Source organism: Athene cunicularia, assembly GCF_003259725.1.
Source record: "Athene cunicularia isolate RWA chromosome 3 unlocalized genomic scaffold, athCun1 chr3_part1, whole genome shotgun sequence".
NCBI lineage: Eukaryota > Metazoa > Chordata > Aves > Strigiformes > Strigidae > Athene > Athene cunicularia.
This window is the reverse complement of record NW_020799097.1, coordinates 100,060,428-100,083,650: the sequence shown is the minus strand read 5'-3', so window position 1 is coordinate 100,083,650 and position 23,223 is coordinate 100,060,428. Positions and strand designations below refer to the sequence as shown.

The following is a 23,223-nucleotide window of genomic DNA, read 5'->3' as shown; positions in this document are numbered from 1 at the left end:
GGCGGTTCCCCCTGCGCCCGCAGAACGGGCCGCGCCGCTCAGCTTTGGTGGCGGGCGGTAGCTCCGGGCCCCCGCGGCGTGGGAAGGCTCCCCGGCAGCCCCCCGCCGGCTGGGAGCTCAGCCCGCGGCTCCTGCAGCGCCCCCGACGCTCCGCAGGGTTGGAGAGAGCCCGGACAGGGGCTCCTCCCCAGGCTCTGATGTGAGTTCTCCGGGATGGGCTACTGAGAGTCCACGGCGAGCAGCACCGCTGTCTTGGTCGGGATCAGCAGATTTTACCCGCTCCTCCCTTTAGTGATACACCCTGCCTGCATCTCTGCCTGCTTGAAATAGTTAGTCTTTTTTATTTACATCTACGGTAACGAAATAGCGAAACAAACCCCATGCTAAAGACGCAAAGAACACAGACAGTAGCTGTTGCCACATGCCAGTGTTATTTGCCAGTTACTCAAAACACACCAAAGGGTTTTTCACAAATGCAACGCAGCCACCCTCCAGCCAACAGTACTGATGCAATGCCTCTACTGCTCATTCCCCACCATCTACTGCTGCACCTTGTTCTTTCACATTAAACCACTTCTAGGAAAACCAGTCTCTAAGGAAAATGCCATACAAAAGCATAAAGCTGACGAAAAATAAACAATCAGAAAAAGAAACAACTGGGCTGTGTTATCTGGATTGTTTTAAGAGAAGCTCTAAAAGAATAGTATTGAGTGGTTTCAGAAAGATTCTGAAAGATGCTAAAATAACTCAGACTTGCCCCTCCCAAGGGTGTCAGTCCATATTGCACCAATTCCAGGAGTCCAGTAAAGGTGCAGAGGCCTTTACTAAAACATAGTCCTTTTAAAACACTCCCTCTCTTGCAAAAATTGTGGACTTTTTTTTTTTTTTTTATCTTTTAGGAACATCCTGGTTAGTCTACCACTCTTCTGCGAAGTTCACAGGAACATCCATCAGAACAACAGGCATCATGTTTCTGTAAGTAAATATTTATAAACGTAAACGAATAGTTTCTTTGGAGATGGGATCGGGTTCCTAAGGCAGACATTTGCTGCACGTGTGATCCTCCTACTGCAGAACATTGTAATTGCCCAGAGCGCGGCCTTGTGGTGACAAAGATCTGTCAAAAGCATCATCAAATACCAGGGTGCAGGCATTACTTTTAAAATCACAACTTTTAAGATTCAGTGAGCGTAACAGGAGGCCTGGTTTGCATTAAGACAAAAGTCATATCCCTGAAGCAGCAGCAGATAACACAATCCCTGAATGTCAGTGCTTCCTTTCATGCCAGTCCAAGGGAAAACTTTCATGTCAGTAACAGCAATGAGGATTTATTTTGATGCTATAATTATTTCAGCTCTGAAAAAGAGCTTTAAGATTAAGTGACACAACTGCAAAGTAGCAGCCTTCACTAGTGGTGAAAACGAAGCAGTATTTTTTATTTTTTTTTTGCTAAGGTTGTACTGTAGTATCAATTTTAAGGATGTCTGTTAGAAAAAATATGCCAGTTACTTATTAAATAGTCCAGATACTGTTGCCCATACATTTTGCCTTTCCCCCCTACCCGACTATAGATTTTTGATGCCTGATCCATCAGTAACAGACTACGTGGCATTAAAGTTTGTTTGCCTTTTGTGTCTCACATACAACTTCCTGTGATCTTAAAAGCAGATGTGTATCATGATGGTGCCTGCTTTAAACTCGCTCAGAGAAAGGCACTCTGAGGTTTAGCTATTTCAACCTCAGGAAAAGCTAGAGGTTCACCACTTTTATTAAAATGACCAAGTTGTCTTCAGCGCAATTTACAGTGCACCCATTTGCACTGGAGCTATGACAGCTGCTAACTCCTCTATAGCTTCCTTTGCATTTTGAAGCACACCTCTAAGCAGTTTCAAGATGTTTGGCTTTGCTTTTGCCCAACAACCACATTTCTGCCTAGCATCAGCCATAACTTCGTTCCTTTCTTTTACTAGCAAGAGGCACAACATAGTTCTAGTAATCTTCATCCTAAACTCTTCCTCAAACTTGTAATTCTGCTCAAACTCCCCCATCTATAAGCTACTGGCTTGTGTTGTTTTCCATGAACTGTGTAGTTTCCAGAATAAATACTGTTATGATTTAAGAAAAATCCCAACAATATAAAAATGAACAAAAACCTAAGGACAGATGTAACTAATTCCTTTTGCTCACAATCAACTGTAAGACAAATTAAACTGCTTTACTATGATGTGCAATGTTTAGTGATTGTTTTATTAATGCAGAAATACCTGTTTAACTTCATACCCATTCTGATTTAAAGTGCAACAATTAAATCCGATAGTTCTTGTACAGCCGTATTCTGCAAGTGTTGTTCCTAGAAGACATGTTGTTCACATTATGCCTTGCATTTGGAAAATCTGTCATTTTTTTAGTACCGTTTTGCTTTATTAACTAAAATAAACTGTACAAAAAGCTGTAGTTACATTAGCTTTGAACAATGTAGGATACACGTTCTCTGCCAAACTTTAGTGTGCAAACATTTTACATTTTTTAAAGTGACAAAATTAAGCCAACCTTGAAGTCAGAGTTCATTACTACATTACAAAACAGGAGACTAGATATGGCAAAAGAAATTCCCCACTGAAATCAACACCATTGTATAATTTTATTTCTAATTTTTAAAAAAATATAAATGAATTTAGAAGAGAATCACAGTATAAGGGCCCTAACATATTAGACCATTACAAGGTACATAAAAATAGAAGACACAGATTTCTTTGAAACTTTAATCCTTTGATTAAGCAGCAAGCATATCACTCTCCAGGCAAACACTGCTTAAAACAAACCCTACCCCCCAAAACAGGACGTGCAAACTGTATGCACATATTCTGCAAAGCACACAATAAAGACATTTTGCTATGTACATACTTATTTAGTACTACAAATGCTAGGAGTTCCCTACTGTGTGCTACAGTGTATGTAAATTAAGAAATACTACCTATCTCTGACCCTCCCTCCCCCCTTCAAATACAGCACCTTTGCCCAGTTATAGAATATTTAAACAAGATTAAACGGAATTACAATGTACTGAACAGTTTTATAGCAGTTGGTGGTGGCCAACTGTACTGCAACACCCAACATTCTGCATACTGAAGTCTATCGACAAGAGACAAGACAAAAATTAGCAAAGGTACAATACACACACCTGGGAGACTCAATGCTAAAAAAAAGTAAAAAAAAAATCCTAAAGATGTATGTTATCACTGTTGACAATTAAACTGAGATACTTAGGATGTCAAATGTACCACATCAGTTTTGTATCAGTTTTAAAGTCTGGAGAGCAGCCAGATTTGTGTGTAGCTGGTGAGGGGACACTTAGGACTCCCAGAACACAAGTTTCAGTGACCACAAATTCACTGATGCCTTTTTTTTTTTTTTTTTTTTTTTTTTTTTTAATGCTGCTTTTCTTAGATGAGAGGTCATCTGATGCTCACGTAGTGGCTAAGCATCTACTTGGCTGCAAAAGGACCTTTTGTACGAGACCTCAACACACCAGTGAAAGCTGTTTGGAAATGAAAATTTCTCAAGTTTGATCTGAAAACATTTTTAAATGAAGAACTAAACCATAAAGGTCAACACCTTGACTGCAATTCAGGCCACAACTATCAGACTTTAATACTAGATTTACAAATTAAACAGGATCTGATGATGTAAGAACTTCCCTTTGCACATTAAGAGAGACCTTAGTCAGCCGCTAAACTGTTCATTAGTCCATCCAATTTATCTGTGAAAAAGCCTAACAAGAGTACATTCCATTTTCAAAAAAGTTTCATTTTAGTCAAGGGCAAATCTAGTTAGTAACAGAATGGATTTTAAAGGATTTTCAAACACCATTTCAGCTATAAGCAAAAATAATTTAAATAATATGGCAGTCAACACGAATGTTATTACATAGTCAAGAATGCAGTATTTTTTGGTAGCTTGATTCAGATCACACAAACAGTGCTACTCAAATTTGCAGCCTGGTTTACTTGGAGGGTAGAGGCATAGACTTTTTTAAAAGAAACTAAAAAAAAAAAACCAAACTACCCCCAAAACACTGCTGGGCATAAATCGAGTTTTCAGACAAGAATACAGCAGAAAGAAAACCTTTCAATCTCCTAAAATTTGGAAGCAATAATTAACATCCAAATACAGATTTTACTTAGTCAATAAATCAGAGCAAACAAAAAACCTCAACCCAGCTAATCAACTCTGCCAGAAATAGCAAAAATCAGAGATAATCATTTAACAGTAAGACTGGGCTGGCAGCAAGCAACTCTGCTGCCACAATATTCTACTACCACCATCAGCCTCTACACTTCCCTCATGAATTCTCAGGCAACATATCAATGATGTAACATACACAAACTGCAGACAGCCATTCTCAGAGGAATGAAACTCTACTGTATTTAAATTAGAAGAATTAGTGGAATAACAAATGAAATTAATGTTTCTTGCTATATGGTTCCTCTCCTGTCATCCCCCGGGTGGTGGAAGTTGTTATGTCTCTCCAACCCAACCCACAAGAGATACTGCCACAGGAAACTGGACTCCTGTTTTCAGTTAATTTCTATGAGCAGAACACATCGGAGATTTAGTAAGTTTGGTACAACAGCTCATTGAGTCTTCAGAATACTCTTTCAGGGGAGTATTTAATAAGATGGTATCTTTTCAAACGAGAAATATTGTTCTGGGAAAAACACGAAGAGAAGAAACACCTACATTTTACAAGTGCGTGAAATGCTTCTACTGTTATCTAAACAGGGCCAAAAATTCTGAACCTAAGGCCATTTTTTTTTCCACTAAAAGGTAAAAAATAAAAAACACACACACAAAAAACCCAATGCTACATTTAAGTCTCCTACAATATTATCTATTCCTAGATTTGCCAAACTACTTTCCTGTAGTTAGATGCTTGACTACAAAGAACTGTAATAAAATAAATAGAGTAAAAATCAGTTAAACAAAATCTTGGTGTGTTGAACATTTATTCAATTAAGAAGTTAGCTTCCTTCAACAGTTAATTTATATAGAGGAGGGCTGTACTGTAGGCATTGTTCTGCTGTACAAGTCTTTGACATAAAAATATTTTTATACAGGTGGTCATTCACGTGTTTCCGTTTCGAGTTATTAGCTTGCTCCTCTGTAAAACTGGTCTGATACTTGTGAAGGCTTGCTCTTTTCTCCCCTTCATTATTTGGAAAAAAAAAAAAAGTACATTGATACAATTTTTCAAATGTAGGAGTTAGCATAATTCTGCTTTATTTCTTCAGTGCAGAGTGGACTGAGATTCTGTCTGAATTCCAATAAGCGAGGGCGGCTGCTGGCCGCTAACCGTGGTTAACACCGGCCTTGGGTTTAGACGAGGAGGCATGGAATTAGCTGGGCGGATGAGTGGTGGGGGAGGCTGATTTAGAGTCGGCCTTGGCTGAATAAATCGTGCCTGCTGTTGAAGTGGCGGAGGCTGACGATGGAGAGCAGGAGCAGCAGGAAGCGCTGGACGAAGTAACGGGGGCGGCTGATTTAAAGTTGCCATGGGAGCGGTAGGTGCTGGAGCAGATGCCTGTGCTGGAGGTGAAGGGCCTAAACACTGAGTGGCCGGAGTGCTTTGTGCCTGCACAAAGGACAAAGACAAGACTGCGTGAACAGCCATCCCAGCCAGAATGCGATGCAGATGGGCTGCCACTGTCCACTACACAGGAAACAGCATTTAAAAAACAAAACCAAAAAACTGAGAAGTTACTGAAAAGAAATCACCAACCAAAATATTATAGCAGAACTAAAAATATTTACGAAGCAAGAGTCTTCTTCTAGAACAAGAACTGTATCTTAACAATAAAACAGTAACGTGATCGTCACTATGAAAGGTGCAGTCCTGCTCCCAGCTGGTTAACGACATTGGCTGAAGTTCTATGCAAGCTCATCATCATTCTTTAGAATGCGGTTTGCCACTCCACACCAGTTAACCTTACATTTTATCACTAAATAAAATGCTGTTCCTCAACCCATGCTTACTTATTTCTGGTACACAAAACACACCTCATCTTCTTCATCAGTGCTCTTTCCTGATGGCACATTAGAAGTATTTTTTGTGTCCTCCCCTAAAGCAGAAGCATCACCATTAGAAGCCAGGGTTCCTTGTTCCGCTTCCCATTCCTGCAATACCTCCTCTAAGTTAAACCGACGCCTGTAGTTTACAAAGAAGTTCTTCACTTGGCCAACAGTCTTGTTGCCAATTACATCTGCAATAGCTTGAAAATCTTTACCATATTTTCGGACACCTGGAAGGCAAAGTAAATAACATAGCTGTGAAGAATCAGTCAGACACAGCTACGTGTGATGTATTTATAGAGAGAACCTATGGGACCTGAAAACCAAGGACTCGCTAATTAGCAGGACTTCTCAATTAGGAGAAGGCCTCAATTTCCATTAAAACAAAATATTTTTTAATTGCACAGCTATCAACATACAAATCAAGAACTTTATTAACAGGTCATTACCCACTCTTCTTAAAAGATCCTGGCTTACTCACCAAGCCTCCCAACCTAAAACCAGAGATCTGGCCTCTGACAAATAAAAGTAGATCCTTCAATGTGCTTGCAGTAAGGGCAGAAGCCCAAGACAAGTTCAAGACAGGAGAGGGAAGGTGACTGAACATGTGTGTGTAGCTGCAAACAGAGTATAACACTAGAAACAGCAAGTGACAAACATTGACAGCATCTACAGGTTCCCTCTGTGCCAGCAGCACGCAGATGTTTCTTTGCCCATGACCTGGGCAGCAGGAGTGGCAGAGGGCAGTAACAACTGGACCAAGCACAGGGCAGAACAGAGGGGCACAGTTCCATAAGTCACAATATACTGCTTATTCCCGCACTTGTGACATGCTCTAGCAAGGCTACGAAGAGCAACTGGCAAGCATTCACCTGACAAAGTCTTTTTAGAGCTTTCATTTACTATGTGAGCTGGGTAGAAAAATCTGTGGGTTTGAGACAACCACCTTGGGAATGTAAGTAAATATAAGCTATTGGTGTCTGTTATAAGACAACCCAGCAGAAGCCTCTAGCACCAAATCCTCCAGCAAGCAGCAGCATGACAGAAGAAGATGTCTATATCGTTCTTTTCATTCATTTTCATATTGACATCAGAAGGACACTTTGTTTACAAGCACTTCACAAGAAAATCCCAACATGTACTTTTTAAAGTTCTAAAACCACATTTGCATATAACAGCATATAAGACACAAAAAACCCACCCCTGAGTACAACAATCCATAGTTTTTAACCTAAAATTGGAATTATAACCTAAAGCTTATTGATTTTGTCCCAGTTGTATTTAGGGTATGGGTCTAGTTCCTCCTCTCTCCTGCTTAAGAAAAAAATCCTCTAACTCTCCAGCATCCTAGAACACAGTTTTTGGCTGCACAAAGTATATTTTTTAATCACAACTGTCCAAAAGTTTGGAGACTAAAAGAAATAAAACAGAGTTTTATTCCAGACTGAGTAAACAGAAGACTAATTTTTTGCTCTTGGCTATGCATGAGTGAATTACAATTTGACTTCTTCTGTGAAGCTCCTGATAACTAAACTCATTCAGAACATATTACAGTGCTTAGAGGACAGGCACTCTCTCATTATAGGATAAGAAATTTATGCCCGATTTCATGCCTCACTTCAGAAAGTGAAGCAAAGAATTCAGAAAGTGAGAGTTGCTTCAAATCTGAAATCTATGTTCCTTTTCAACTTAATTGTGAAGAGTATGACCATCAGCTTGTTCTACTTCTTTCTACTTCCTTCATTAACAGGCACTTCTGATGTGCTAATGTACACTCACTGCAATTTAAGAGGAAAGTTCAGCTCCAGGACAGTCACAATTTCTGTAGCTGAAGCTGATGTTTCAGCTGTCAAAACCCCAGCTACATTATTTAAGATTTTTTCTGGGACTTATGAAAGAATGCAACCATCCTGACTGCAAGAACCTTATGAAAAAAAAACCAAAACAAAACAAAAGGGACCCACCAGAGCTGTGTGGGAGGGTATGTATCTAGGCAAAGCAAAGACAGGGATTTGGCTCTGTGCTTTCAGTTGTACAAAAGGTATGAAATATACTCCTTAAAAGCTGTGTGTGCCCGCTGAGTGCTCCCTCCAGTGTTTTCATATACTTTGATTGCCCTACCATTACCACCCTAACTTATAATGATCATTAAACAGCCGCTGCAACATATCTAACATCCTGTACAATTAAGTGAACAAAGTGCCCAGCAGAACAAAGCACATTTTTGTTTGAAACCTAATTCAGACTTCTAGTGATTTCAGCCTTTTCTGTTACTATGCTGTCTATACTGCTTCCTTCTCCTTAATCTGCAAAACGATGGAGCCTGTTGACTAACTTCAGCTGAAGTTGTCAACAATAAGGTTGCAAAGCCTAATTCCAAGCAAACAGCTTGAAAACAGTCTATCTTGCCTTCGCTAAGAGCCCAACTGTAAGAAATATCTAAAGAACATAAAATTTCCTTAGTTTAGATACACACAGCACTACTCATTTTTGATTATTTTTAGAGCATCATTTAGTACTGCTCTATCATCACCACAATGACTTGTATACAATGACATAGTAAAAACCTTTTAAGCTGCATCAGAAACAGAGGAAGTTCAATACATGTTTATGAAAGTTTTATGCATAAGGTGCTGCATACCTCTAAGAGTTGATGCCAAGCCACCATCCCTTTCAAATCATGTGCACATTACTTACACATCCTTATACAAATTTTGTCCTAAACACTGTCCAAATTATTTCTGAAGTGTTTGAAGTGTTATTCAGTAAGAATAATTTTATTAGGCTGCTGAAAGTGAAGTTCAAAAAAAAGATGACTGCATAGCCTCACTTCACATATATGAATGTTTTTCTCCTGGCTCATCTGAAAGTAGCCCTGATCATGGGAATCCTTCAAGCTCTTCAAACCTCTGCCCACTTGCAAAGGTGCACTTGAATACGTGCATGCTTACTATTACAATGTTTAATCTTAAATGTCTAACTTGGAGAAACTCATAAATCCAAGTTTGATGCTGTCTATGCTGCTTTATGTTGTGCAGCACAGCAAACACTGAGAGGCACACAAAACATTAGCCTGGGTCCAAAGCAATATAATACAGTACCACAATGAGGTGGAAATAGTTAACAGTAACCTCTGGGTTATGAGAGCTGCAGTTTCACAGTGATGGGATTACAGTGCTCCTGGCAACTACCTTACACAGAGTTAGATCCTGGTTGTCCCAACTGTTTTCCACTGCAATGCTATGAAACTCATGCACTGCTTTTCAATGAAAGTTTTGTTGTTTTGAACAAGTCTTAGAACATTTTTGCAACTGCAATTTTCATATGGCTGAGATGTTAGTTTGAAAAGATGATCATGTTTATACATCTCTATACATAAATAAAGTTTGTAACTTAAGAACACCTGAAGTGATGAACTGTTCCATTACATTCAGTAACTATTCAAAAATGAACAGTAACCTGATAAATTATACTGCAAAAGATCATCTCAGAGATCATAAATCCGAGTCCACAAGTTCACTGCAGGGAGCCATGCTGCTTTAAAATTACACACACAGTTCTATTTTAAGGTGTTTTTTTTTCCATTACCTCCTCTTCAACTACTGCCAATCTTGTGAGATTAGCCCACAGATAACAGAATTTTTTTTCATGTTTAGGAAAAACAGTACCAAAATTATATTCCTGCAGATTATTTTTATGATTTCCACGGCTGGATTTAATGTTTGAATTCAAGTGAACAAATCATAGAAGTGTCACCTACCTGCTTAATGCTTATGATTTCTGTAAAATTACTAAAAGCACATGCTAAAATATATCAGTACATTTGATGAAATAAATCTATTTTAAATGTACAAACCAAATGTCACCATGCTCAAGTCAACTTCTGAGTTCAAGCCTAACATGCATTACGGTAGCTTTTAGTACAGCAACCAGGGCTACCTTCTTCTAAAAACAGAGCCAGGGAAAAAACCAGCATGGCTCCTTCACACATATGTCTACTAGCTCAAGCAACTGTTCTGAAGCAAGAGATCAGGGTCCTTAGCCTGAGGGATGGGTGGTTAATACCTACAGCACACTCATTCCAGGAGGGAGACTCTAATACCAGGCAGTAGGTAAGGGAGGGATAGTAAGAATACTTTGTTCCTGGCATTGAAGTTCTCCATGTTATACAGTGGCAAAAGAAGGGGACTAAAAAGGAAACAATACATATAAGAAGCACTTGTAAATTCAAGAAAAACGAGCTTCTTCCAGAAGGCCTGATTTCTCACCCCACCCTTAAGTATTAAGGCTGACTACCTTTATAAAACAAAAAACATTCCCTAGAGAAGAGACCATAAGACTAGAACTTCTCTCCAGAAGAGGTCATAACTAACCCTCATTCTTCCTTGCCCACACTCAAGTTTTATTATTTACCTTGTCAGTCACATAGTGCCATAGCTTAACAAAAGCTGAATGCATTCTTATCACTTCCCAAACTGATGTTTACTGAGAGCTATGATAACTAAACTATGAAAAGGCAAGATGGTTTGAATACTTTAATGCTAAGGCAGACACAGCGAACCTGGATTTTCCCCACTTATCCAGCAAGCATTCTACTTACTAGACTATCATATTAAAAACAGGCATCTTCCTTCAGTTGCATTTGGGAACAAAATTTAAAAAGCGAGCTTGTTAGCAATACTGAGAGGATGAACTTAGAAAATGCTTTGGAGATGCAAATCCCAGTCTGAGGCATGTAAGCTGACAGGCATGACTTCAGACACACCACGCTCTTCAGCATTTCCATTCACACTTCTAAGTAAACCTAACTTTTGGTTCAGTCATCAGGCTAGTAACTACCAGATATGGCACACCTGACAATTTTATACTGATATCCTGATCCAACTGAAGGTTTTATACTAAAATTCAGTCTTTCATTTTAAAGGTGAAAAATAGAGGGAAATAAAGCAGATGTGTACAACCGAGCTGATTATATTATCTTAAAAAAGGTGATGCACAGAAGCGAGTCAATATATAGTGTCTTCAAGACAGCATTAGGCTCTCCAGGTACTTCACTTGCATGTTCCTTGATTAGGTAGCGCATGTTAAAGCAAAACAAGACACAGTTTTCCTTCATATAAATGAAATAACTTCAAATTAGCTGTATCAATAGCCTACTAGAAAATGTTTTTTCTTTGTTAAGACAGTCAAGTACAAGTCAAGTTAAGACACTGAGTCAAGAGCTTCAGACTCTTAAAAGGCCTCTACTGAGTGTATATATATCTTCTCTTCTATTCCCTCACAAACAGAGAAAAGTAACTGTAAAGCAGTCTTATTTCTGCTTTTTCCTACTTTAAGAATAAGAAGAGGTATCTTAGGTGTTTGCTTCAAATTTTATTACGTCAACTATTACTTCAGTCTTCCACTTCAGAGAAATTCATGTAAGGTGATTTAGAAGATGATTGAAGGGACTTTTTGGTACTACTACAGTTATTAAACCCAGCTTAGTTTTTCTATTTGAAACTTAATATGAGTAATTGAAAGACTAGTGTCATGTTGCTTGAATGAATGCTCTAAATATTCTCATGAGTTTTGCTGTTTTCCCGGTGCCTTTCTTGTGAGACCAGATAAAGTTTAGTTTTTCATTAGAGGGAAATACAAACATAAGTACCTAAATACCTCTGCAAATCCTTTGCATCAGATTTCAAGTCACTACTACTATTAACATACCTTGTACTGCAAGAAGCTGCTCTTCCGTGGTCCAACGGGCATTGATTTTCTGATTAGACTATTAAAATTAGAAAAATGGCACAAAGATCATTAAAGTGTTTCAAGAGCTACAAAACATCTGAGCATCAGAATGTGTTTTACTTGCACTACATTTTGTAACATAGGTAAAATTTCTTGTTTATAAGCCATAAATTTATAGTTTAAGATTGCTTTCATGAAGAGGAAGCAGCATTTAAAGATTTGAGCTTAGAACTAAACCAATAGTTTTTCTATTTTCACCGTTTTACTGCAGTTCTTAATATGAGCTATATCATAACTTACGCATAAGCTAATGATCTTTATGCAGACAGAATCTGAACTTATAGTTACATTTATCTAAACTATTAGGACTTAGTCTCTGGAGCGTTTTGCATTCATGTTATGTTTCACACCCAAGCCTTTAAAACAAGGAAAAGGAGAACTACAATAGTAATAAATCAGTCACTTCAGATGCCCAAATGTATATATAGTCCTGTTTTCACAGAGAACACAGAATTTACTGCTAGCAATCTACATTACCTACTTTTAATCAGCAAAACCCCTAACCATATATAAGGATTAAGTTTCAGCTTCCTATTGTCATAACCAGACATGACCATTTTATTTTTTGCCTGCTTCTTTGTTCAGCCAGTTGTCATAAAAAAGCCTACCACTAATTTCTTGTAAAGAAGTCACACTCACCCCTGCATGTATTTCAATGGATCCTGTTTAAGCTGCTGCTGAAATGCAAACACTATGCTGCAGCAAAACACATTTCTGTAGCTTCCCACTAATTTAAGTGCAAGGCCACAAGTTCTAGTATTTATTCTGATTTACCTCAGGAGGTTTGAATTCTTCAATCCCGCCTTCCATTTTCTGTTTAAGTGCACTGTTTACTTGCTTAGCATTTTGAACCTTGGTCAAAAACAACAAAGTTAATCAGCTCCACAAAGAAAGTTGGTCACTTTACACATATATCTTCACTAGGATTGCCACAAGTGTACCTCCTAAGTTAGAAAGAGAAATATTACGGTTTAAGGCTTCACTACTTTTAACTGTTTAAAAAAAAAATTTAAAAATACAGCACAGTTTACTATGGAGAGAAAAAAATATTTAAACCAGTCTTTTAAAAGAACAGTTTGTCTGCAGGAATATTAATAGTAGGACATAACCAGCAAGTTTTTATAATGATGCATATGTTCTTGAAGAATAATGCAGAATATTCTAGACACAAAACGTGATTCTTAGAAATCTAAGTGAGATGTATTGTATACATTAACTTCTTCCTTCTCCAAAAAGCACTTTGGAAAAAATAAAAGTGAGATGTTTCCAGTTAGTTCCTTCTGACAGACTGCTTTTTATTGACCTCAGATCATCATGATTTCCTTTAAGGGTGATTCTTGAAATGATTTAAAATATCTTAGTCTATAAAAAGGAGAGCGCTTCCAAATCATACATATATGGATCTATTAACCATTTAAACCTGACAACGATGCACAGAATGTAACATAGATAAGAAAATAGTTTTGCATACTATGGTGCACAGCTATTACAAGTGTTCTTAAGTATGGACACAAAAGCAGACAACTCAGTGGGAGATTCCAAAGGCTGCATCTCCAAGATCACTGCAAGAAAAAAAGAGAAACACAACCTCAAGGCTGTAACTCACCTACACTTAGGCTAAAGAGTGAAACCCACCTATGCTATTTAGCCCCAGAGTCCTGCTGTGACAGAAAGAAGCATATTTCTCCTGCAAAAGAATATAAGGGAGCAAAAACCCCATGAAACCCTTTATTCACTCCATGATTTTGCAACATGGCAGCTCTTAGTGGTCTATAAGGAAACAGAAATTCCAGGAGATAAGCCTTGACTTTGTAGCCCCATCGCTCCTAAAAAGCAAGCATGCACATACTGCTGTACTCTTAGAAGCTGGATAAATTCTGTGTTTCAACTTTAAGTGCTAAAAGTTCACTTCTTCATGCAAAGGACGCAAGTAATTGTCCTCTTAAAGGTGAAGACTACAAAGCTTTTCTAAATTTAATAAGAGATAGAAAGCTCATCAATGCAAACAGAGAAATAACTAAGCCCATGATTTCCACCCCCTCCCTTTCATGGTATGTGGGGAAGGACATCCAGAAAAACAGGTATAGTTTTAAGCATAACAAATGCTTAAATCCTCTGCTTCACTGGTCTTATTCTTAATTGTCACACAAATACTTTTAACGAAGTTTTTTAAAAAAAAATCAAATTAAAAGTAACTTCAGTTTTCTCCTGTCCCCAAACCCTTAACATTGTTTTCATGCTATACTTCCCCCCCTTCTTTATTTTTAAAGGAAGTCATCTTGTTTCATATTATCCACAAGAGCAGATGAACATAAAACCAAAAACCAGTGAATAGCTAGTCAGCTAGTGTCCAGCATTTCTGATAACTGTGGAACAAAATTAGGAAGACTCACATTAAAGAAGTTTCAGAATCTTCACAGATAATCTTCAAAATCATTACAATCAGAACAATCTGAGATGAAAACAAAACAAGACCAATAACCCATGGTACCTGTCGCTTTAATGAGATTAGTTCCATATCCAGCTGTCTAAGAATTGTGTTGGCTGCATTGGGACTACAGGAAACAGCTATCACATCTTCCTGGGTCAGGTACATGCCTTTTGGTGGACGGCATTTGGAACGCTGAGAATGGTGGCGATGCTGCAAGCTCTGATACTCTCTTCTACCCAGACCTATTTTGCTGGTCTGAACAGGCTGCTCATTATTGCCCTTTAATTTACAAGAAATAAATCATTAAAAAATAACAGTATCTTCTATACAACTTAAAGAATAATGTATCACATAGCATTGTAATGTCATATTTATGACAAAGAAAACCTAAGCTAATATCCTCCTCTGCATGTAGTATCCAAACTACATCTTGCAGATGAGCTGATGGAGCACACCAGTCATTTGTGGGATAACCCTACATTAGTCTTAGAAAGGTCACTTTTCAAAACTTTTTTTTCTTTAAACATGGTTGAAAATACAATAAATGGTATAGAAATCAGTATGAATACTGTAAAAGAGGGGGGGAAAAAATCAAGAACCTTTTATATATGCAGAAGGTAAAGAATATATTTATTACATGTCTAAACTAAGTAATCAGTGAATTTACACGTTTATTTCTGATCAGATACGAAGAATTCAGGTGAAGATCAGGGGAAAAGAATTAAAAGTCAACCAGAATGGGCGAGAATGCAAGATGACAGTTTCTCCTGCTGCGGGCACTCTAGGGACAGTGATAGTGCTGTTTGCTTTGGGAGAGGATTCGAAAGTTGGACGAGAAAAGATGGATGTATTTTTGCAGTCATAAAAATCCATGTAATTTAGCAAACAAGCCTTTGCTGTTTGCTTTTTTGAAGTGGAAAGGGATAGTAAAGAGGAGATGGAATTCTTTGTAACTGCTGTTTTGATAGATCTGGACACCTAAAAATTCCAGCTTTGTCTTCAAGGGGCATTGCTGCACAACAGCTAGTCTGCATGTATGTGACTCCCATAGAGCAACCACATAGGTTCCCTACAGACCAGGAGCAGAGAAGCAAAAGTGACTTTCCCTGCAGTGATTTTCCAATTCGAAGCAATGCTTAGTACCAGAACAGAGATGGGATTCAGGCTTTTTGCTATTTCAAGCAGCTACCTACTGCTCCTCCCTGCTAGCATCCACATAGGTTATGAGGAGGTGGTCATCTGATCACAGTGAAGATAAAACAAATTGCAGTAGCCATTATTATTATGTTCTGTAGCATTAGTACAGATCAACAAACAGTATTTTCCTCTACTATGCTTGACCTTCTGCCACATTCTCTTCCAACATAACGTAACATCTAAATCCAGTCAGCAGACTTCATAGAGGCCATCTTAAAAGCACTTACGATATTTGCTCTTCCTTGGAAAGTTGATATAGAGCCTTACATCTTTGACATCTAAAAATCTCAAGGTTAAGTTTACTTCTGGCCAATTTATACCATTCGGTTCTTTGGTTCTGCATTGCTCTTTCAGTATGAAATTGCAGTTCCTGTCTATTCAATCTGGATTTAAAGCAAAAATGTTCACTCAAGCTTTTGTCCTGCCAAGCTAGAGTGTTTGACTTGTTTTAGTTTTCTCTGATAACAGAAAGCTTTCACTGCTCTGTGCATTCAAGTAGCCTACTCAGTTTAGGATGTGAAAGTACGCAAATCCCACCAGACATATCGGATCACAAAATTATCTTATGTAGATCCAAATAGTTCATCAGAAACTGCAAACCTATTTGTCCTGTTCCTAGAAGTTTATGAACACACTGCTTTCATTCTGGACTGCGTGTAGCAATTCAAACAGTAACCAAGGAAAGTAAATTGAAAGAAACAGCCCCTATTTAGAAGTGGCTTAGGTAGCAACTCAAATCAACAGATTGCAAGAACAATGTTACAACAGCAGAATGAAAAGTAAAAAGGTTCATTATTAGACCTTCTGCCATTGCAAGTTCTAAAAAAAACATACCCTGGCATGTTAAAAAAAGAAAATTAAAATCTCAAACTCTTCTACAGAAAGGGGCAATTGTAATTGTCCTTTTTATTTTTCCCCTGTGGCAGTTAAAGTGATACATTGAAGGTCACTGCAAAGCTAAGAATGGAATCTAAGCCCATCAGCCTCTTACTCAACATCATTTTTGGTAGAACTGCAGAGCTTATTAATAATCCTAGATAGCACATCACTGGAATGTTGAGGGTTTGCACTCTCTCTCCTCTTATTCTCAAGAAGCACAAACTGTCCCATTTTAGGAAAATCACAAATGCATTAAGTTGATCAAGGAAACACACTTAGTGTTTTTCTAGTCTTGTTCATAAATAACTTAATATTTACTAAAAGAACCCAAAACCCCCCAAAACCTGAACATACTCCAAACACATCACTTATCTGTAAAGCCAGCTCTAAGTGCTCATTAGAGAAGATAAAAATGTTCTTCTCTATATTTATTAGTGGAAATCATCTCAGTAAAGCCACATCTTAGTTGAAATGCATAACCTCAGTGTGGCTTTGAAAGAACAAAAAGAGTTATTAATGGAAAAATGTCATTTAATTTTAAAATGCAAAGAAAACATTTACATTCCAATAAAGCACAACCAGTAAAACTGTAAACATATTAATGAGACAGAGGCAGGGGGAATATTTTACCAGGTAGCAATAGCATACATCTCTTATAAAACTTGAAGATCTCTCAGAAAATAGTGAAGATAATGAGAGATGGATTTATGTTCACAGAATTGCAAAAATATACGATAAAATTTTGTTTCAGTCAGAAGTTGTCAAGATCTTGATCACCTAAAACCCCTGTGATTTCAACAGGCTGCAAACTAAATCTCTTTCCTACAAGTCATATTCTTCACAGCAACACACTGACAGAAAACAAACTGACATTCACCGTTAAGCTATCTGTTACCTCCTTTTTGGCTTCTTTTTTGGGATCATAATCACTATCATTTCCATCCATTGGATGAGCTTCTTCTACATCATCATCACTGAGGACAGATTATAAGAAGGTGGTCATTTTATCTATTTTGTTAACTCCAAATATAAATATGTATCAGGGTAAGAGAATTATCTACTCTAAGTATATGGCATCTCAAAGTAACTTGCAGTTTTTAAAGGAGAGCTGTTACAAACATATTTCCTTTATTAAATTCTAATAATTATTATGATAAACAAGAAATCCTAAACTGTAGTTTTAAAATTTATTTAAGCAGTGATGGTACTGCTGCCAAAATATGTGGTGTCACCTTTCTTCAATTCAACCACTTGTGCCAGCATGAACACTTACATGGTCAACTATATACCAAGGCTAGAAACAACCTTTTATTTGCCGCATTAGTTTTAATAGCTCAGTTTTCAAACCACTGCACCAGATGGATGAATAAACCTTTGTTGAAGTTTCTGAGGAGCTAAAGGGGACAATGTAAGATGGGAAAACATAGGACTGCTTTTTCATCAAAGCACTCAAGGTCTAGTAATTTTGGGGAGGGGAATGAAATCTGCTGAATCAAATCAAGGAGAAAAGATTTTAAAAGATAACAGTTAGTTTAGTTGAGCCCAATCCAGTCATTCACACAATATAATTTCTGAATGGACGTAAAACACCACAAAAAAATTCAGTTTTTACAAAAAAAACAACCCAAAATGCTGTATTAGAAGCAAATTGATTTTCTTCTGTATTTTTTCAGCTACAGGGTCACTAAGTAAGCATATGAATTTTAGATTTCAGGAGTTCTTTTCAATAACATGTAAGTAAACAGACTCCTTTGATCTAGCTAGGCAATTTTTCCATAGATGTAAAAAATCATACTTTCAAATATAGACAAGATTGCTACTTACACATTCAACATAATAAATCACTTTTTAAAAAGTGCAAGTTAATACTCCAGTATACTAAGTGCAACATAATATTAATTTTATAGTAACTAGGGGAAACATCATTCCCTTCTATCCAAGACAATTTAAAACTATTTTGACCTCTAATTCTCTTTGACTGATAGCAGTCCTAAGTCTCCTGAAATTAGATTTCATAAAGAGTTTTGTTTTAAACCAGTACTTGGGCATTCTAATTGCTACAGCTCTTTACAGTGGTTGATCTTTTAGTTTTAATTCCATTCTAGTTCAAAAGCACCCAGAAAACCCCCACATCCACAAAAACACTCTCCTGCCCACACAATAATATAGGGTTAGACTTCTCAAATAAAGCATTATTTCTAAACCACATTCCCAGGCTTCAGGGTTTTTTTAAACCCTTGTTTTTACAGTTATCCATTAAAGCACTCAAGTGTGTTATTACAACTCACACCAACTGGAGTGATATAGTTCTTAAAGCACAGGTACCAAATCCCTTACTAAAAGCAGACACATCACCACAGATGCTCAAACCTAAAAGCATGGTTCATGCTGAAATGTAATGGCTGGAAATTATTCTGACATCTCTACCTAGAAAGACTTCAGTCTCTGGTTAGTTACTTAAGAATATAAAACTTACCTGTCACCTTGATTATTTCTATTAGCTAGTTTTCGAGCCTGACGATCCATCAAACTTGTCCTAGAGCGAGTTTTTTTCCAAGAATAGTAATATTTTACAAGGCTTGCAATAGTCTTGTCTGGAAGCTAGAAGAATTCATTAACATATTGATACCTCTTAAAATTAAAATTCCACCCAAGATCATAATTCTGCTCTATTTACAACCACCTTCACCCAATTATTTTAAGCATATGGATGAGATGGAAAGGAGGGATGTATTCTGTATACATTATTTAAAGGGGGAGGGGGAACTTTTTTTCTTAGAGTAAAAAGCTATAGGTCCAAGAGACATAATGAAATTAACTTAAATCTTATAATCGAGGTCATTCCTGAAGCTTTTACACAGAAATCAAGGTGAAATTTTAGCCAAATAGGAGCCTTTGTTCTTAGTGCATCTGAACTGTTTAATGCTTCTGATTAAAATATTACTTTACCATTTGCTGGATCCTGTGAAAGCTCTTTCCATGAAAGCTAAATGCTTGTTCAAATAGGACTTTATCTTCAACTGTCCATTCATCAGGGAAAGGAGTGAAGTTAGGGAGATCCGCAAGGGACTTCTCAATATTGTGTTTATGCCAGAACAACATGCCGAGAGCCTTTGAAAAGAAACAGTCCCTTTTTGGATTTAGTCAACTTTCTAAAATTTGATACAAGTTAAATTAAAAAAAGGCAATTTATTTACTTAAAATTTGACTATCAGAACCCCTTCTCAAAATGTATTTACAATTTTATTGCCTATGAACTAGTTACAAAACTCTCTTTGGAGACTGTATGAAGCGTGGGTACATCTGTACTTTATTAAAGGTATGAAAGCTAAACAATTTAAGGTTGGCATGGCAGCAGTAATTCTGAAGTAGCATGGACTAAGCTGATAGGCTCAAATCTGACCTGCTTTCTTCCTTTACAAGCATGTATCACCTACACAGTTCTTTATAGGTCTTCAGGCCTTTATTACCAGCTGACTCAAAAAAGAAAAAAATATTTTTCAGCAGCCAGAGGGTCACCCAGAATGCAAGTCTGAAAGTTCAAAGTGAGAGTGGTCTTTCTACAACACTCCAATCCACAAATAACAGCATGGCCACTTCAATGTCATGTGCACCTAATAAGGAATGGAAATTTAAATATACTTTCTTACATTATTTCATTTCTCTATATTCTTAAAGAATTTTATGCTGATTAGACTTTCTACCAGAGAATCAATGGCAGATTTGATGCCAATTCTGGCATGGGAATTGGGAAATGTAACCCGCTCAGTTTCAACCATACAAGGCAGGCATGATCACAAGTTGTTCATCAGCTCTCCAAACCTGATTTCACATCTTCTAATAACCTGGACATAGCAAACCTCTTTTCTTGTAAAAATGGCAAGTGACAAGCACCTCTTGCAAAGATAACTTCTATTCCACTGCAACCAGACTACAAATATTTTGTAGGAGAAGTTGTTTTAAAAAACAGTCTTTTTGTAAACTTATTTTGAGATCCCTCAGTTCCCCCTCTCTCCCTTAACAAAAGTCAAACCATAAACAATCACCACCAAACTGCATGTATTCTGGACATCATAACACTGGTAGCCTCTTTTTCAGATGGCAAAGACTTGTTAGTCAACTGCTATTAGGAGCTTCCATTCTCCAAAACTTGATCATACAACTTGTTTCCACTTGTACACTAAATATGTTTTTGCAACAGATATCTTAATTTTACATAAATTGGTTAATTTATGAAGAAAATTACAATAGTACTAAGTGCAGACCAGCAGTTTTATCCTGTACTTTTTACGGGATAGTGACTAAAGTTTATTTTAAAAAGTGAACTTGTTTGTTACTCTCAAACCTAGAGTTTGAGTCTGTTTTCCTGCCTCTGAAAAAAACACTCTAAGCCTCTTTTTATTGCCAAGAAACCTTTCCAGTGCTGTCCCTATCACAATTAATGGTTCAAAATTGTACCATATTTGAATTCTAATATCAAACATTAAATTTGTAAGCTGCTTTCCTAAGAAATTCTTTAGCTAAATATACACACACAATTGCATGACATGCCCAGTGTATCAAGAAACATACCAAACCTTTCAAAAGTGCACATTACAAGCTGAGCATGTCATGAAAACAAAGAGCTCAATCTTTTGTAGAGAATCCAGACCACAACTGTATGCAGATCCATTTAACTGCAGTGTTTGCTGCCGTGCCTGAAGAGAAACAGCGTTAATTAATGGTAACCAAGGGAAAAAAAAAAGAGTTGTGTTATACTTTTATATAAAAAAATCCTTTAAATGAGCACTCTCATTTCACAGCACTTACCTGTTCCACATTGTAGCCATGTTTTTCCTTTGCTATTGCTATATATTCATCCACTGTAACAAAGCAATGTCAGAATTATTCTTTAGTACTTTTAGTTCTGCTATAAGGAGACACAGAATTAGCCATCTAACATGGGAAAACAGTCTTCCCATGCTTTAATACACTGCATAGGCCCAGTTCCCCCAAAACATTGAATATATTCATAGCTTTTATTAATAATAATTAAGCCCACTGTCTTTAATCCAACATTTCATTTTATAAACAAACTAATTCTCAGTGAAAAAGATGCCTTTTTCCCCCCATATTTTTACTACAATAAAGCTACAGAGGCTTATAATTTATTTACCTAAATCAGAGACTAGCTGGTTATCGAAAGGCTACATCTTCTCGGAACCCACTCCTAAGAACACAAAGACACTAGAGGGTGTCCAGACACCTAGGTTAATTTTAAATTGAACTACTTCTGTTCATATTCCCAAACATGTTAAAAATTAATGTAATGAGATCCCAGATCAATGATTACGCATATCCTCGATATTAATAGTTTTCACTGACCAACATTAATTTTAACCATGACTTGAAGTCAGTTTTCAATAGAGAATATGAAAATTCAGTAATTATGTCAAATTCACCAATAACATATTTTTGAAATCATATTTGGCCGTACTACAGCCAGCTTTGAGCTGAATGCTTTCCATCATTTTGCAATTAAGAACTGCAAGTTCTGATCTTCAGTGGGTACTTTTCTACTTTTAAAGAAATAAAACTCTTCCCATTCATGTTCTACAGGTCCCAGTTAAGTAGCAACCAAACGTAGTTGAAAGTAAGCGTGATTCAGAAAAAGAAATAATTATATCCTCAAATATGTCCTTGTCATGAACTGCTGAAGCCGAGTTAATAGTACTTTAAAGGAATGAAGAAAGTGTTTAATAATGACAGTTGTAGAGTATTTTATTTCTAACTGTTGTGCAATAGTAGAAGGTATGTTCCCTCAAACGTAGAGGAACAAAAACCTCTAACTACTCGTAACAGGTAGAAACTGTCCTGAGGGCCAAGTTCTCATGACTGCATCCTCAAAGTTTACTCCCCATAACCTACTGGAAATTCTAGAATAGAAGTCAGGTTTAAACTAGATTGAACAGACAACTGATCACATTTAGTCAGATGACTTCTGTATTTCACGTCACTTTTGAAGGAAGAAGATGCTCAGTTTTTCCTGATAAGACAGCAATAATAATTTCCCCTTGAACTGGGCCTCAACACATTTTTCTGAATTTATCCATTGTTATTCTTTCTCCTAGAAATTTAGAGCAGCAAGCTCCTCGTGTTTAGAAGTTTTGGTCTTTTATTAATAACTAAAGGTTTTACAGGCACTGATGATGATACAACACAGGCAGTGTGATTTGAAACAAGGAGTTAACTATAAAATGAGAAGGTGATGTTTCCTTTCCCCAGAGTTCTCTAAATAAAAAGAGAAGCTTTGTGTTTAACTTACTAATCAGCAATTTCACTGTGTGTGAAATAAAGAATGAATAGGCACACCAGAAACAATTATTTAGTTATACTTAAGCAACTAAATTCCTAAGCAGGGAAGGACTTACGCTTGGCATCTGGAATATTATGATACGGAGACCATACAAGCATCCCTCCATTATCTTTATCAGTGTATTTTGTGGCACCTGTAAGAAAACAAGTAAGTCTCAGTATTTATAAATATGATCTAGAGAACAACTACTCATGGGACAGTAAATAAAAGTCAACCATACTAAGAAGTCCAGCCCAGCTACTAAGGGAAGAGAAAAAATAAAAATCATTCATTCCACATTATTTCCTTAAAACATCGAATGGCTGAATTTGAACATTACAAGGTTCAGTCATAAATGGATATTAGATAGGATACTGGTTACCACAACTGGAGCATTAAAGTGCATTGCTAAAGCTGGCAAGGATGCAAAATTTAGAGGTACTTGTGTTAGAACAGTCCTCCAGAAGTTACATTGTCTATTAGTACTCAACATTTATCACTGTCATAGGAGTATTAGCATCAA

At 37.1% G+C, this 23,223-nt stretch overlaps 1 protein-coding gene across 8 annotated transcripts; it reads right to left on the bottom strand.

Annotated features, from left to right (window-relative positions):
* Positions 1–2,226: 2,226 nt before the first annotated feature.
* On the bottom strand, positions 2,227–22,893 carry RCOR3 (REST corepressor 3). Of its 8 annotated transcripts, none has more exons than XM_026844706.1 (11): positions 22,777–22,839; positions 21,176–21,228; positions 20,939–21,063; positions 19,316–19,477; positions 18,843–18,967; positions 17,244–17,340; positions 14,351–14,569; positions 12,634–12,711; positions 11,779–11,836; positions 6,058–6,299; positions 2,227–5,632 (listed from the first exon to the last, which is right to left on the bottom strand). In XM_026844706.1, exons 4-11 carry the CDS (start codon positions 19,466–19,468, stop codon positions 5,288–5,290), a joined length of 1,317 nt encoding a protein of 438 aa, XP_026700507.1. In that variant the 5' UTR covers positions 19,469–19,477; positions 20,939–21,063; positions 21,176–21,228; positions 22,777–22,839; the 3' UTR covers positions 2,227–5,287. The 8 variants fall into 8 exon arrangements, with proteins under 8 accessions (XP_026700507.1, XP_026700508.1, XP_026700509.1 ...); XM_026844707.1 differs by having other exon boundaries at positions 20,944–21,063; XM_026844708.1 differs by having other exon boundaries at positions 17,262–17,340; positions 20,944–21,063.
* Between the last annotated feature and the right edge of the window lie 330 nt (positions 22,894–23,223).